This window comes from Apostichopus japonicus, chromosome 5, assembly GCF_037975245.1.
Source record: "Apostichopus japonicus isolate 1M-3 chromosome 5, ASM3797524v1, whole genome shotgun sequence".
In the NCBI taxonomy this organism is placed as follows: domain Eukaryota; kingdom Metazoa; phylum Echinodermata; class Holothuroidea; order Aspidochirotida; family Stichopodidae; genus Apostichopus; species Apostichopus japonicus.
In genome coordinates, this window is record NC_092565.1 from 3,711,633 (window position 1) to 3,728,965 (window position 17,333).

The following is a 17,333-nucleotide window of genomic DNA, read 5'->3' on the forward strand; positions in this document are numbered from 1 at the left end:
TTTTATATGATTAGCTCACTATAACGAAACAGCTGAGACGCGGAATCCGCTTGGCCTTTTTACATATCTACATATTGCGACATAACAGCCTGAGTTAGTGAAACGTGTTAATGGAACCTAAATAGCTTTAGCAGATGAAGTAGTATGCGATATTTTTTCGTACACAACCCTTCGTCAATCCCAGCGATAGTTAAGCAGTCAATAGTAAAGCTTGTTGATCGACACGAAAGGTTATTATGGCTTGTTCCTTTAATTCACAAAAACGAGCGTAAGCAGATATTCCCCCTTGTGCACATACTGTGTACATTTTTTAGTAAACTCTTTCCAGAAGGCTTATTCATCATATAATGGTAAGTTGTTTGTGCAAAGTTAAATATAAAATATGTGATACATGTAATTTTATGCACGTCCAATTTAACTTTAAGCAAATTCATTGGTAGCAGTTGCGCGAGTTACATTTTCGCGCATAGTGGGTGAAGCTTCCTTACATAATAAGCTAGATTTTGCCATCAATATTTTAAGTATTTCAACAAAAATATTGATGAAGCTCTAATTAATTGTGTAGAAGTATCTTCACTAGAATCAATGGTGCCCTTTCTTAGTTTCAGTTCCAATTGTGAAGCAATCTAGCTTACCTAGGCCTAGGCTACTTAAAATAGTGGAATGCATAATTTGAAAATAACTGCAGTGACCTCAAATGACTTACGTGTACTATCCTTTGCTTTATTACAACTGTGGCAAGCAATACATTGAATAAAGTCTAGAAAATCATATCTAGGATAGACTAGGCTAGACCTATTTTTCATTCTTTATAGGCCGTGGCTGTTCTTACGACTAGTCGTAACAATTATTTATAAACTATTCTTACGACATCGGCGAATTCAAAGTAAATAAAGCAACTGCGCATGTAGTAGGGGTAACCCTAACTCTAACCCTCAATCCAACCCTAACCTTGAACCTAACCCTAACTGGAAATTATTGTTACTCCTGGTCGTAAAAATAGTACTCCTAGTCGTAAGAATAGCCACTTTGTTCTTTATATTGCACACAATGAACATATTGAACTGATATAAATAGGCTGGTGCAAAAAAAGTTACTGGCTTGTGAGGATATGGCTCTGACTTAATATTGTTTTTGGTAAGAAACACATTGAGAGGCTTGCTAGCACAATTAAAGTTGGCCTTTCATTCCATTGATGTTGCAAATTGTGAAATTTTTAAAAGAGTAACGTACGAGGTAATGTGACATCGGCACTTAAACTGTACTTGGAATTGCATCCTGTTATGATGCAGAACCTTCCATGAGGGTTGAACCATGACCCACCAGAGCCCCACTACTCAAATCGATGCTTAGAATGCATGAGAGCTAGTTTGGACTATGGACATCGGCAACTATTGGCAATGTCTATGACAAAGGGACCATGAGAATCACAACCCACTTTTGGTTACTCCACTAAGTTTGCAGACTGTCAGTTTACCACATATCAAAATACCTCCTTGAAGTTTAATTTTAATTTCACATGACTGTACCAAGCTGCTGTCCACTTGCTCGTTCCACTATGTACTTGTTATACAGTAATAGTAATCTGGTTCTTGGCCTGTGTTTACTTTCCCACTTACACTGTTTACAAGGAAGAATATTTATAGAGTCAGGTACAATATCTTTTCCAGTCATGATAGCACCCTTTCATATTTCTTCCTACATGTTAAGCCGAGATAATCATGGCCTCTCAACAGCGGGACCAGAAAAGTTCCTACCAATTGGACCATCAACTGTTAGTTGAGTTGGCAAATTTAGTGGAGGAGTTGACGACAACAGGAGAGACAACCCTTGATGTAGAGAGCATGAGAAAGCTGAAGAAAATATGCAAGTAAGTTTCTAGCAGATTGCAGTGATGAATTTGTAAAGTTGAAACAGTGTGTCTGAGAAAGCCATGCTGTATATGCATTGTGTGAGAGATGAAATATATTTGAATGTGTTATTGTTAAAGACAACTTGGATGGTCAATACAAATTTTAGACAAAGCTTTCACTCCCACCCCCCCTCCCCCTTCCTCCTTCCCACTTCAAGAATCTATCTGTTCATAAAGCTGTTCCTAAATGTAGGAAGTATTACTCAAATTAAGACCAACTACCAACATTGTGTTCATTTGTTCATCTTTTTGCAGAAAATCTGATGGTTATGTTGACTATGCTCACAAACAGCTTATGAGTCAGCTTGAACAAGAACATGCTGAAATAAGACTGTCCACCTTCCAAGTCATGAACGAGCTCTTTCAACGTTCACATTCATTCCGGGAGTTGTTGGTTGCTGAGATGCAAGAATTTCTCCTCTTAACCGTTGAGACAGATGTGGATTTTCCTCTTCCACCTCCCAAGGCTGCTGCTGAGTTGCTTAAACAGCAGACCCTTGTGGCTATTGCAGATTGGAATTCCAAATTTGGAAAGGCTTACAAAAAATTGGGTGTTGGGTATAACTTTCTGAAGCATTGTAAAAAGGTATGAAAAAAAAGATCCATGTTTTCGCAACTTTTCACATTAAGTTTATATTCCATCCTTGTATAAAGAAATTAGCAGTGGTGTAATTTTGAGTAAGTTCGGTGGTGGTTGGGGGTGGGGGGGTTGTGGGGAGGAGGGCTGGATCACCCTCAGTTAGACATTTCATTCTTCTTTCTCCCAAAAGAATCAGAGATGGTGCAAAATATGTAACAAAGCCTTATTTATCAGTAAGTAAATACAGTAGGCACACGCTAAAATCAGATATGCCTAGCCAAGTACAGTTATGGGAAGCAATTTCAATCAAAATTCTCATCAAAACCTCGACAAATACAACAGGGATGTGTTAACAAGAATGATCGTTTAACATTTCTTGTTCAGCTTGAAATTTGTTCATGTTGGCGCTATACAGGAAAGAGCAAGGACTCCAGCTTAAAATTGCAAAATTTGGAGTTGAGAACAAACCACTTCTGCTGTCTTCTTAAAGGCATCACTGTTTTTTGACACAGCAATAAATTACAACGCATGTTTTAGCCTGTGTAATACCCTTTTCTGTAATATGTTAAATGTAATTACCCCACTCCTGTCCAAACTCCCTTCTTTTGAAGAAAGATCACATGGTTAAGGCTGGTTAGCTTTAATTTCTGTGTTAAAAAGAGGAGTGGTGTAGTGATGCAGATGTGTTTGGGTGTTGGGGGAGGGGCCAGATGCTGTTCTGAAACAGATCCCATAAAGAAGCTTCACAAATTAGAGCAGATACTATTGGGTAAAATTGCAAGATTGGAGTAGAGAACTGCCTCTGCTCTCTAAATAAGGCTTCACTGTTTTTGGCACAGCAATAGATGTCAATGCATGTCTTTGTCAAGTGTATAAAGACTTTTTTGTAATTTCCCATTGTTGTCCCTTTCTTTCTTAAATATGACTATCAATATTGGATGGTCAAGGCTGGTCAGCTTTACTTTCTGTGTAACGAAGATGACTAGTGTAGCGATGGCAGATGTGTTTGGGCCGGGGGAGGAGGAGGGGGAAGATGCTGTTCTGACTCAGATCCCACAAAGGTGTTGCAAAATGACACTTTACATGCATAGAGTCATGATGTGAAATGCTAATTATGCCTCTGCCCTATTGTATGTTTAACTGCTCATCAGTGTTGTTCTTTTGTTACTCTTTTCAAACATATTAAGTGGACATTGAAATGAATTATGATCAAACTATATTTCCAGATCAATTTTGACAGCATACTTGTAACATTGGAAGCTGAGAGGGAGCAAGAAAGGAACAGGGCAGAGCAAGAAGAAAGAAAGAGACAAGAGAGGTTTTCTCAAGCTGTACAAGAAATGACAGGTTTGTTTTCTGAAAATTAATAAAATTTCATAACAATATTTAGTATATTATTCACAATGAACTGTAGACGTTTCAATTTCGATTTCTCTTTACATTGTGATATTTTTATGATTGCTTTTTTTTCTTTTACTACTACTTAATTTAATAAAAAAATGAGATAAATCCCAAGCGCCATCCTTGCTGTACATTATTAAGACACTCACCTGGAACAATGCCCACAAAAGCTGAGGATATCATTATCAGCTCCCATAAAATTTCCAGTGTAATGTCATGGATGACCAAACGGTGAAATATCTTAGCCAATTTTACTTTTGTTCTGTTATTCATGTTTGCAGTGTGAAAGCAAAACATTAATTTTTAATATAAACAAAACAGTAGAATAGTTCTCTTTTCAGACATTTCTGCAAAATTAAATTGCCAAACAATATTTGTATCAAGTTTTTTTTGTGAATAATGAAAGTAATGAAATGAAGTAAGAGCATTAAATATGATCACAGTTGTCTTGTTTCAGTGATTTCATTCTTGGACTCCCATCCCTGCTTTACAAGAATGTTTGAAAACCTTACTCTACAGATACTCTCTTAGCAAAAATTTAAGTTTTACAGAAATAGCAATTGTGGGTTGTCATACTTTATTTCAGTAGTATCTCCCTTAATATATCAAGATGGATGAATGCTTCCAAAATGTCTAATATAACATATCATATCTTTTTCTTTTACAGAAATAATTCCTGAAATTGATAAATGTTTGCAAGAGACGGAATCGTGCTACAATATTTTATTTCCAAAGAATTCGTTTTTCATGGATACAGAATCACCTATGGTATCAAGTGAAAAAAGTGAAGATAAGCGGGACTACTCTGTAAGTATGTCCGGTCAAAGGTCAGATACATCACATTCTTCGAACCCCACTGCTGATGTGAACAAGCATTTAGAGAATGGGGACGTCGGTAGTCAACGGAACACTGAGAAATTGTCCGCGGAGGATACTAAGACGTCTATGGATTCAGAGGCAGGCTTGACGCCAGAGGGAGACCTCGCCTCTACATCTAGTTGTCAGCAGTCGGAACCGAAACAAGGCTCAGGAGGATGTGATATAAATCCCGAGGAATCGTTGTGCAATACTGAGGAGAAAGAAGGAATTAATGTAGGACATGCTGGGAAAGCATCGACATCAGGAACAATAGATAGTGGTGGGAAGGAGAATGATGCAGTTACTTACAGAGGCAGTAAATATACCAAAGGTGATCGGGACATTGATGAAGGGCAGGAGGAAGGAGATGCAAGTGAGGATGAGTTGGAAGATGAAGAGGAGGATGAGGAGGAGGAGGAGGAGGAGGAGGATGATGATGCACAAAGCGATCAGATGCAGTCTCATGGAGTCAGATCTTTCATTCAAAACATCAGTATTGACATCGAAATACCAACAGGTGAGCTCAAAATGATTGTTGATGATTGAGAGCAGTGGTCCACAAACCGTGGGTTATGCCCTTACCTGAGGGTTATTTCCCCTTCCTGTGGGTTATGCCCTTACCTGTGGGTTATTTCCCCTTCCTGTGGGTTATGCCCCTACCTGTGGGTTATGCCCTTACCTGTGGGTTATGCCTTACCTGCGGCTTGTGGGGAAATATTTGTTGCACCGCCAGAACTTTCAAGAAAGATTGTAAAATTGACAAAGATTTTCTGTGGGATTTTATCACAGGAAATCTTAATCACAGTCTCATACAGTAATTAAAACACATGTCTGTAAAAGTTTCATGAACAACGATGTTCCTCTTAATTTCGTCCAAGTTTGTCAAGGTGTGTCACATTTCATGTGCAGAGTTTGCTTTCTGGGTTTCTGCCATTCTGTGGTGATAGGATTGATGAGTTAGTGTGTCAAGAATGGTTCATCATTTGTAATCTGAGTAACCTATTTCATTAACAGTGTGGAAACCATGTGCCTAAGCTTTATCAAAGTAGCAATGCTCACTTGTGTTTAAGTGCATTATTTGACAATATTGTGATATTTAGCTGTGAAAGTTTAACAGTTTTCATGTATTGTTTAATAGCGGTTACACAGGTAATACAGAGCACAAAACGTTAGAGAAATTCAAAAGTTCAAAGGTTCCTTAACATTTGTAAGAAAACTAAGTATAATGTCATGTGTTATTTAAAAGAGACATAAGGAGTTAATTGTGAGGTAAGTCATTATTTCTGAATATTATTATATATAAACTTGACACATTCTGCTATCTACTGAGTTTTGACATCATAGATTCGGACACTCTAGTTAACAGATACATATCTTCTTGTTGTTTCAGAGGGTGTGATGCTGGTGGAAGATGACAACAACACAGATCTCTTAAGTGCTCTAGATGATGCCAAAAGACTATTGGATTCAAAATACATGAAGCAAGTCCAGTCTTGGATTGAGGTATGTAGCTCATGCTGGCTACAGTTAGTTGTGTTACCAGATAAGAAATAAAAGGAAAGTGAGAATGGAAACAAATGGGACAAATGTTGAGCCATCGCGTAATAATTACCATGTAGAACAACTTTCCAGTGTACTCGTAGTGATGCGTGTCCAGATTGTTTAGAAAAGCATTCCAAACAGGCTAAGAGAGTAGAATAATGTGAAGGCACATCCTTTTGGTTTAAAATTTATAAACATAAATTAATCGATGGGAACATTATTTTCAGATACACCTTAAAATGAATCTTTTGTCCCTGTTTGGTAACCTTTAAACATCCTGATTTATTTCACCTGTTTACAGTCATTCAAGAAAGCCAATAAAACTGAGACTGACTTCTTTAAGAAATGTGTCGATATGCACAGCTCTCTAACTGAGGCCCTTGAGAAGTACAATGACCTCAAAATAAAGAGAAAGCCTAGGACGAGACGAGTAGAGAGTGCAGCACCAGACAGTGACGATGAATTTGAAGATGTACCAGAGAAAGAGGGTTACGAACCATTCATCGAGGAATCTAGGAGAGCGGAGTATGGTATGCTAACTGTGATCTATTGGTCCGTATTCTTTATCATACGTTTTGTTCCAAAACCCCACTCAAAAACAGCAAACCGTGTTTGCTACAGAAATTACAGTAAGATACTCTCATGTTGGTTCGTAATAGTTCCTCAGTTTATTAGATGAAACATCAGATGGCCATTTTCACTAGTGACTTATTATGCTAGTTATAAATTACATTAGTTAAACATTACATTAGATACTCATTGAACTAGTGACTCAGTTTAAAAGTTACAGGGCGTGACAATAGTTTAGCCCTGGTCATTGGTCAGTTGTCACACCCGAACACCCAAGTGTGCCTAATTCAAGCAGTTCCTCCTGGGGCGCTACAGTGCACCCCTGATGGACTTCCCATCAGTTGCAGTCACAGACAGGTGCACACAACTAAAATTTACAAGTTACCTCACATGTCTCCATTTCTACACCTCCGGGGGTGAAGTGATCCAATGGAGCTTAAGTGCCTTTCCCAATTGCCATAACATAATGAATTGACCAGGAATCAAATATACCTGAAATGCTTAGATCACATTGCCATAGCCATTTGATCACAACACCTTCTCTCCAGCAATGCCCTCTCATTACACTAGTCACTCATAAAGTACTAATTACTCAATGAGTACAAGAATAACTCATAACAGTTCATGTAGAAGAAATTAAATCAGAAGAGAGAAAAGCAGTGAGAGATAAATTCTAATCAATGATTATTCTGAAGTAACACGATATCATTTTAAAGCCAATTGCTATGAAACTGTTTGTCTGCAGGACTACCTCCACTGGCACAAAAGACATCCTCTTCATCTAAACATATGGCTGCATCGTCTTTAGCATCTTCATCATCATCATCATCTGGATTCACCCCTCAACCAACTGAGAGACATCACTTGGACTGGCATCCATTACTCAGCTGTGAACATGACCCCAGAGACCCAACCTCTCGGGCGGCTACTCTTGCTGTATGGGATAAAGAAACGAAAGCTACATCTACAGGGTATTACTTCAGCACTTTCTTATTGGAATTCATGGCTTTCAAACAGACCACATTTCCTTATCCTTAAAATTGCCACATTTATGCTTGCTGCCATTTAGAGATTATTGCATTAGTCAAATACGACTGCTAGGTAATTGCTGAAAAATATTTCTGCAGTGTTAGGTGTAAACCACCAATTTGTTTTAATAGGCATGTTTTAATACGTTTTTAAACGGTTGGGGAATACTTGTGAATGTCTACCAACTTTCATGTCATTATTTTTCAGTTTTTTCAAATTTTGAATTTGTTATGAAACCTTGAATTCTGAGTACACAGCTAAATGGAATAATTGTTACGTATCACAGTAATTCAAGGGTAAAATGTTGGCTTCTGGACACCGAAAATTTATTATTAAACCTTCATGGTCTTGTTTTCAGTTCTACACTCTTTGCATCCATCTCTCTATACTTTGTGTGTCTTTTACAGTACCTGCGTATTAACAATCTTTTAAAACTCCCTTAAGAAGAAATCCTGATGTATGGAATCCAATGTATTAGGTGTTCTATCCACCTCACCTGCACAAGTTTTACAATATTGAACCTGCACACTATTGTTATCTGCATGATATGTTTCACTAAACCAGTACAATTTACCCCGTATAACTTTGTTTTATCTAGTTTTGACAGTTTATTAATTTATATCATTCTTTCACAACAGAACCAAGAGACCAAACTTGAACCAGGAAGGAGATGGAACTGATGTTAACAAATCCGATGCTATCCCTCCCACAAAAGTCAAGAAGGAGGAAGGCCAAGGTTTATTAGCTCGTGCTCCGTTCATACCATATGGGGTTGACCTGGAGCACTGGGATAATCCTGGGGCTGTGAAAGCTCCTGTGGTGCTCAGGTAAATAAATCAAATGATCAGTAAAGTTGAAGCAGAATTCTCATGGCGATGTATCTGTCTGTCTGTCTAGCTACTTATCTGTCTGTCTGTCTGTAGGTCTATCTATATATCTAGCTATTTTTATGTCTATCTATCTGTCTGGGTGTCTGTCAACATCAGATCAAATTCTGTTGCTCACAGCTGATTTCCACTATCCCAATGAAAGTTGTTCAAGACTTCAAGTTGTTGACCATGACATTGGTCTCAATAGTGTTGACAACAAAAGTAGTTTGAATGTTTTTGGGAGTCAAGGTTGGTGCACATATGAAATCCTTTAAAGTTTTCTCTGTTGGTTAGACAATGAGTCAGAGGTCATCTTGAGCATGTCACAGTGAAAACATGACATAGGTTCCAATAGGAACATGCTACGAAGAGCAACAGTATCTCAAAGTGTGTTAATATCTAATACTGGTATACAATGGAATTATGGTTTTCTTCCATTGTTTGTAACCCATGCTATGTGGCTCAAAGTCTGCAAAATAAATTCATCTACAAAAACATCACTGATGTTCTCGTTTTAGTTTGATATTCTCATCCAGTTGAGACCAACTAGTTGCATTATACCTTTGGTAGCTATTGGTAATAGGTAAACAATAAAACAACTATACGAAATTGTATTTTGCTGAAAGTCATTTTTCCGCTATAACATGCAAATCCAATCCTTCTTTTCAAAATATGAAAATTAGAACTGTTTCTGAATGTCTTCAACATCCAAGGTACAGATTTAATTTAATTATTAATTGAATTTGTGGGTTTGTCTTTACAGACCACAAACTGACAATAGAATCTGGACATCAAACTCCCTTGGGGATGAACTTGTACTTGAGGTATGTATACAAATTTTGGGAAATTGGTTTGACTTAAAGAAATGTACTGTATCAACACATTGAAAGCTTCAGAATTTCCTTTTGATTATGTTCATTTTTATTTTGAGACTAAAATCTCTTTGCAAGGCAGTTTAAACTTTACTTCACATATTTGAGGTTACAGTCGAAATTTTGAAAATGTCTGATTTTCTACTTTATAAAACTTGGTAAAGAGTGAGTCCTTAAAACAATGCAATTATACTGTTTAAAGTGATATGATTTGTAGTATTTGCATAGTTTAGTATTTGCATAGTGTAGTCATAGAAACAGTCCTGCAGCCTGTCTTGATAGTACCTGTTTCTTTCGCATTGGTTTTGTAATGGTTGTCATGGTGACGTAGTTGTTCCATAATATCTTTGTTTTCTGTTTTGCAGAGTGCAAAAGAGCACCTTACCAGAAGAGTATTCAGCTTCACCGGGTCGTTCGTTCCCGTCAAGTGGAAGTGTCGAGCCCCGCTGTCATCGGGGCAGCTTTGCGAAAGAATGGATAGGTTAAAGGTCAGCTTCAAAGAGACTCAAATTGAGAAGTTGTTTCATATCTTCAAGAAAAATTTGGGATGGATAGGCAATGTTACATATATTTTAAAGTCAAAAGTATTCAACACTGGTAGTTGAAAACTCAACTTCAATATCTTTGCCCTAAATGGAGGTATTGTTCATTGAATATGACTTATTTTGACCGGCTTTTATGTTCCTTTAATCAATTCCTTGTTGATTTATTTTGAATATTTGCTCGGCAAATTTGATAAATTTTGAATATTTCTTCAGCTTGCAATATTCTTTGCAATATCATTATACAATGATTTAAACGTTATAAAGAGGCAAACAAAAACACTTTTGCTCTCAATTGCCCTGATTACATCATTCACTCTTGTGTTGCCAGATGCATTCATGAAAATTACTACCAAACTTCATATATTTGCCATACAAAATTCTATGAGGATGTGATTCGATGCAGATAATATCCAGCAATTCTGTTAAGCCATCAACTTCAGGCACCCGAAGATCCCTTTATTTAAGCATGTTTTAGTTAAATCTTAGGAATATACCAATATCTGTCTCACAACCATTAAAAAACGCTCAGAAAGTTGAAAGAAACTCATCTCATAAACCCATCCTGCCCCAACCCCATCACTTCTCATTCCCCGACATATTGTCACTTACACTTTATTATAGAAGTATTAATGAAAGGAATTCTCCTTTATTGCATTGATGATCCATCCTCCTTTTAATTAAACTAAAAGCTTTTTAACTAAAGGCCCTTTATATGTCATATGGTACGTCCGTTATCATACCTATCATCATCCGCAGTAAATGAAGTCATAACTAGAGTAACTTTATGGTAAAATGTACTATGAGTTGTGCACTCATTCACATTTTAACTTTTATAAAATTTAACACCTGGTCTGAAATAGGCAAACCTATTCATAGCATCTTTTCGGTTTAACCACCAGTGCCCTTTCCATGGTACGGTAATTCCACGAAATGAAGACGGGACGCCCTCTAATCCCATCGACGATACCAAAGTAAAAGTTGAAGATGATACAGCGCCACCAGAAGAAGAGAGTGTCCCAGTGCTTCCGTCCATTGAAAGTAAATATTTGGTTGAAAAGTTTTGTACAATAAATTTGTCAAAGCTCAAGAGATTACAATGGTTCGGTTGTGGAAGCTTAGATAACCTTGTAATGCCTCACCTGTCTCTGTATTGTGTCTTCCTCCTCCTACTTGACACCAAACAATGAGGCTTAAGGTCAAAGACTTCAGCTGGTATACGGTTTGTTTAGCCTGTCCAATACCTTTGCATTCTGTGTTATGCGTATGTGGCTGCACTTACAGACGCTATTCATGTCATGTATGAAAATCAACCTGTATTGACATCTTCCAATGCGATTTTAATATACACAGCTGCAATTATTAAAAAGGGCCAAACATCGTAATGTGAATGAAGGGAACACACAGGAGGCACTTTCACACATTATTTTATCCAATTAATACCAGAATCATTCAGTAAACTTCATTGCATGTCAGAAGCTGGCAAAAAAATTTCCTTACTTTGAGAATTTTGACTTAAGGACTTTCTTTACATACAAGTACCAATCTCTCTCATTCTGGTTGAGTCTGATGAAACCATCAATGTAAGCACACATTGTTGAAGGGGAAAAAATACATCATAGACCAAAACAAGAAAGAGTGATAATCATTACTATTCGTACTCATAGTGTTGCAAAGTTACTGTACCCCATCCTTCTACCTATTTGTATAGGCTACTGCAACAAGTATGTGACACCCAAGCCGGCCAGACAAAGAAAAATTTGTCATTCGTCCTGGATGAAGCTGCTCGTCCAAAATAGCCAATTTACCCTTGAAAACTACATTGGACTTTAACAAACCAGGTTTCAGATTTATTTGGCTGATGATTTTTGCCCTGTGGTTTTCTCCAATGGAATATGTGATTTCTTATTGACTCTGGTTTTCATAAACACAAGAATGTTTGTCCTCATTCAATTATTTGAATGTTTTTTTCGCTTTCGATGATCTTGATGAAATTGATTTGTGTGATGATTGTGATCGTATATTTTTGTCATAGCACCCTCTTCGAGTTGGCAGGACCCCGAACTGTTGAGAGACATCGAAGCCGCCACGGGGATGGATCTCACTGTGAAGAAAGGAAAGGGGAGAAAAGGTGGCCAAAAAGGAAAAGGAAAGAAGGGTAAGAAAGGTGCAAAAAAATATCCAGGACTCACAGATCTTACCAAAAGGACAAACACCTCGCGTACAAGACTGGGGAAACAGGTTTTCAACAAGTAAGTTGATTAAACAAAAATAAAATTGAGAGCGAATTGCATGTATTAACACATTCTATGTGCAGTTGCTTCTTATGCTTGTGTCAAAGATTTTGTTCCCATCCTTAACTTGTATGCCATACCTCCTCTTTAGCCCCTCCCCTGTACCCTTCTCACCCCTGTACAACCTACCTGCAAAGATGGGGCAGAAGGCTGATGTTGTTGTTGGGTTTTTTATTTATTTTTTTATTTATAGTTGTTGACTGACATTTTGTATTATTTCAGTAATGCACTGTGACCATTTTTCTTTAAGGTGTAGACAAATCTCTGTCTCAGTTTGTACTTTCAATCAATTCTGTTGTATTTTTTGGGGTTCTTGTTTTATTTGTAATGTGCAGTTACTTGCATTATCAAAATACATAAATTGTTGGTTTAGCCAGTCTTAAGGTATAATAACAGAAGTGTATTTAACATTTCCTTACTGGAGATAAACTTTGACCTATCATTCTTCTTCTTCTTCTTTTGTAATAGATCGACCTTGAAGAGAGTCAATGCCAAGCTTTCAGCCTTGGACAACCGCAGGGTCCGAGACAAATTCTCCAATCAATTCCATTACGCCTTGTCTCAATGAATTCAAACCATCTTCAGTATGATTCGATATGCCGATGAGGTATAAGAACGTTTCTGTGCAGTTCTGTTTTCGCAAGAAGAAAACCAATTTGCAACTCCCAAACTATATCTGAAATATGGATAGCGGGTACTTTAGCGAGAGTTATGGTGATGGTATACGGTCGATCAATTCAAAGAGATATATTCAATAAAGCAGTCGAAAAGACAAACCGCAAGTCTGTTTTCGTGAAAATAGTACCAAAAGGAATCCATCTGGTGCTTGCAATATTGAGAGATGTGCGTGAAATAATAATTGTTTCACAATTCATTCTCTCTGGAATCGGTGGGAGATTTGGCCAGGCCCAGGAGTAATCTGTCATTTCCTTTATGTTTATACCGGTTTCCATGCTGCACTTTTTGCCAAATTCAGTAAAGGTTTAAGTTTCAGCAATGTTCTCTTCTAGGTATGAGAATTTTTATTTTTGGAAAAGAGCAAAAAAATGGTAGCTAGATCAGGATTTGGGTTACAAACCCAGCACTCTACAAACTGACCTATCTAGCCGATTTTTTGGTGGCAACCCTTAAATAGCTACTTCTTTGCTGGGGGGGAGGGGTTGGGGCATCAGTCAGAAGCCAGAGTACCTTGCATGCTAGATAACTAGTGATCATGGCCAAGTTTCATTCAATACAACCCAGAAAGCTTTTTTCTTAGAATTACCTGTAAATGCAAACATTTCTACTTATTTGTGGAGAATCGTTATGAAATTGTTTAAACCAAAGTATATGATGATGGTTCTTTAATGTGTATTGCATGAACATTGAAAAGTTTGAGCAAATGTCATGTTACCTGATCTTTGTGAATTTTTACATACTGTCCTATGAAGTATGTCAAATCACATGATGCTTTTATGACAGTCATATTTGTTGCTTAATTCATCTTCATTATTAAGGTAAATGCATTGACTTACAAATTCTAGAATTAAACTGAAAAAGTGAATTTTTAGTAATAGGTATCTGATATTACAACACAGTAAAGTGCCTGGCTCATTTGTTTAGTGAGAGCATTTCAACATTTTTTTCTAAAAATAAAAACAAATCACAAAATGTTGACTCGTTCCTCAAAACTGTGGAGTGTGAATCTTGCTTTTTGATGATGTGAAATGGTGCTTCACTAAAAGTTGATACTTTTTATTTTGCATTTCAACATGATTTTTACATCAGTTTTTCAGCATTGTTCCAAATTTGGACATTTTTATGATTAATTTTTGTTTGACCATTCATCAAAATTTAGTGGGAAAAAGTGAAAATTTGGTGGATTATCATGTATATGAAAAATTGGTCAGTTACTTGCTTGGCACTCTTGTTGCTTATTCTAAGGACCCAGCTGAATGATCCAACTTTGGAAATGTGGTGGAGTGGGAGGGTGGTTAGAAGCATTCTCCTTCCCCTCCCACTCCACTTTTGAAAAGTGGGAGACATAGGGAGGCTCCCCTATTTATATGCCTATGAATATCCTCAAGGGCGGCGAAACCGGGGGGGCACGTGCCCCCCCACTTTTCCTCAGGTTAAAAATGTGCCCTTTTTCTACATAAAAATTGAGGTGTCTCAAGTTAGCAAGAGGCCAGGGAACCAGAATGAACACTCGGGAAGGGCCGTTTCCGGCCATCTGAGGGGTTTGTAAAACCAAAAATTTTCTTGTACGCTCCGCGCCAACCGATGGTGGCGCTCCGCTCAGAAAGTCGTGCATACAACTTTGCAAATCCTGGCTACGCCCCTGACTTTTAATGAATTTCTGTGGATCCAACTCAAAGCTATTTCGAATGGAATAAAATTGGTTAAGATATTAACAAGAAATAAACTCTAATTCGGAAGATTCCTACATTAGCAACTAGCATGATTTCACCTCATTTTGTCTCAAAAGAAAACTTGTTCCTTGTTTCCCAACTTGCACATTGGATATTGCAGTGCTAGTATGCATATTTTCCTTGAGGGGGGGGGGGGGGCGGGACGTTGATGGAGTGATGTGTATACGCAAATAAGTTAATACAATAAGAGTTATCAAGGGCACTAAATACAAGGCTGCATCAGTCCAATCGAATTTCTGCAAAGTGCCCTTTGATGTCGGTGCCCCCCCAGATTAAAAGTGCTTCCGCCGCCCTTGAATATCCTATCATAAGCAGGTCCAATATACAGAAAAATCCTTCCTCATTGTTATTCTTCTCAATTCAGTGACTTCATTTCTTCAGTTGATTTGTAATTGGATAAAAAAAATTCTCTGATATAGTAGGTTCATGAGCCTGCATTAATAGTGGTTTGAAAACCATTCAGGAAGCAGGAAAAAGAATTTCTCCATGTGTGCTGGCGTCAATAAGGTTTTCTTTCGGTTATAAAGAACGTTAACTACCAGACCACAGACGTTTGTATAGTTGGATTTTATTTATATGTTTAGGTGATCAAGATAATACATGTCAATTTGATCAGAAATTGTAGAGGTGGTTTGCACTGAGTTTTGTATGAAATTGAATAAACTTTTAATAAAGAAAAGAAATGTAAAAATTTGTTTTGTGTCTTTCATTTTTTTACTTGTCGTTTTGATACCACCTTATAACAACCATAGAACTTGAACTAGGAAGAATGCTGACACAGTGTATGGCTGTGTGTTTAATAAGTGAAGCCTTGAAAAAAGTAAGGACGCTTTGCGTTGTACGGCAAAAAGCCAAATCATTTTGTACGTCTTCATTGTTCATTCGACTTTGAAACTGAATTGATTTTACCCACTTTTTCCAAAGAGTTTGTGTACTTCGCACAACAGAGACATGTTATGTCGACCCAGAGTGGTAAGTACTGTACTCCTGACTCCTAACTTTGAAACTATAATTTTCCCGCCTCTAATGACTCGAGTAATTGAAGTGTTTTGTGCAACTTTTAATGGCTGGAAAGTGTCATTTCCGGTATCTGAGAGGCATATGGCAAAAGTTTTTCTTGCTTGTATTATTTTAGTGTTCCACTGAAATAGTGTCATAGTTGTCCCTGAAAAATGCTGTGAAAAAGCAAACCACACTCCTTTTTCATATCAGAAACAAACTGTTCATAATCAGGGAGAAAACTTGAGCATTGGCTCAAGAAGATCACTGTGTCCGAAAGATTAAATGTTACTTTTAAACTAAGTTTGATATACAGTGTATCACAAAAACGTAATGTTCTTACTCAAAGCTGTAACTTTGCTAAACATTCAGGTTCATCAATTAAAGTGACTCGACTACCACATACTCTAACAAATACCATTCGGTCAGTTCCTCAGATGCAACACAAAACTGGATATGAAAAGAAGACTTTGACGGTCGCATACTTAAGTTTCGCACCACACTTAATTGTTCCCGTGGACTTACACACTAAACTCGTCACTTTCCAAGGCTGCTAGGGTCATAGATAAACGTTTTCAACTGACATATCCTACCCAAATATATGGGTTTGGGCTATCACAGTAAATTCAACTTTTGCCACCTTGACCGTTTAGATTTTGAGCTAGAAGACACATTTCGATAATAAAACCTACAATCCTTTTGGGTCACTGTGTTTTTGTTCCTATCATATGCTGCCAACAAGCATCGTAATTATCTACCAGCGACGGCAACCTAAGTTTCAGCGACGACAATGTATCACCTCGCGACTGCAACATAAACGTACAAATGGCGCGCCATACTGATCCGCGATGTCTACAATTTCAGTTCCAAGTTTTGTTATTACCCCCTCTAAAAGTAATCAACTTGTCATTGCACTGCGACCGAACCAATCATCGATCATGCAATTAACCGTCCGGTCCCCCAAAGAAAATGCAGTTTGAACTCAAATAACACATTGGTGAGTCCCAATTGTCGAATTTCAAAGAAATCGCAAACTTTCTGAATTTTACTGGGAAATTAGCACCTGATTTCAAGACTTTACGCATCAGTAGGCACAGAAACACATTCGCGAATCATCATGGTACCAAGTAATTGACTGAGTCTCGCACCGTACCATGTACATGGCAGCGTAAAAACTTCCACTCCAATATATTGCAAGTGGTAGTAAAAACAATCAAAGGGTTTGACTGACAAGTGATAGTCGGAAAATGTCCTTGATTTGTTTACAAACTGTTAACCACGTTTAGAGGTCATGGACGAACAACCAACTACGATGAACTTTTTAATATTGTTCGACAGAAGATAGGCTAGAAGATACTGAGCTCACCATCGAATTTTCGAATCAAAAGTGTACTAATTCTTAGTTGATTTAGACAGGGCACATGAACCTGTATAACTTAGGCTAGACCTACGGT

At 37.5% G+C, this 17,333-nt stretch overlaps 2 protein-coding genes and 1 long non-coding RNA gene across 4 annotated transcripts in view; 2 read left to right on the forward strand and 1 right to left on the reverse strand.

Annotated features, from left to right (window-relative positions):
• The first annotated feature begins 205 nt into the window (after nucleotides 1–205).
• Nucleotides 206–13,098, forward strand: LOC139967335 (UV-stimulated scaffold protein A-like). Its single transcript, XM_071971021.1, has 14 exons — nucleotides 206–350; nucleotides 1,711–1,870; nucleotides 2,168–2,498; nucleotides 3,719–3,839; nucleotides 4,561–5,268; nucleotides 6,142–6,254; nucleotides 6,595–6,823; nucleotides 7,609–7,834; nucleotides 8,531–8,719; nucleotides 9,525–9,585; nucleotides 9,999–10,121; nucleotides 11,078–11,216; nucleotides 12,211–12,427; nucleotides 12,938–13,098. Exons 2-14 carry the CDS (start codon nucleotides 1,722–1,724, stop codon nucleotides 13,035–13,037), a joined length of 2,706 nt encoding a protein of 901 aa, XP_071827122.1. The 5' UTR covers nucleotides 206–350; nucleotides 1,711–1,721; the 3' UTR covers nucleotides 13,038–13,098.
• Nucleotides 13,099–13,424: 326 nt separating this feature from the next.
• LOC139967337 (uncharacterized) lies at nucleotides 13,425–15,867 on the reverse strand. The gene is made up of 2 exons (XR_011792974.1): nucleotides 14,475–15,867; nucleotides 13,425–14,412 (listed from the first exon to the last, which is right to left on the reverse strand). It is a non-coding gene; the product is annotated as an uncharacterized lncRNA (long non-coding RNA).
• Nucleotides 15,868–16,766: 899 nt separating this feature from the next.
• LOC139967339 (uncharacterized) overlaps nucleotides 16,767–17,333 on the forward strand; it is a 62,792-nt gene continuing 62,225 nt past the window's right edge. The window contains exon 1 of one of the 2 annotated variants that reach the window (XM_071971025.1): nucleotides 16,767–16,876. The gene's annotated coding sequence lies outside the window, so the exon portion shown is untranslated. The other variant, XM_071971026.1, reaches the window with a different exon arrangement.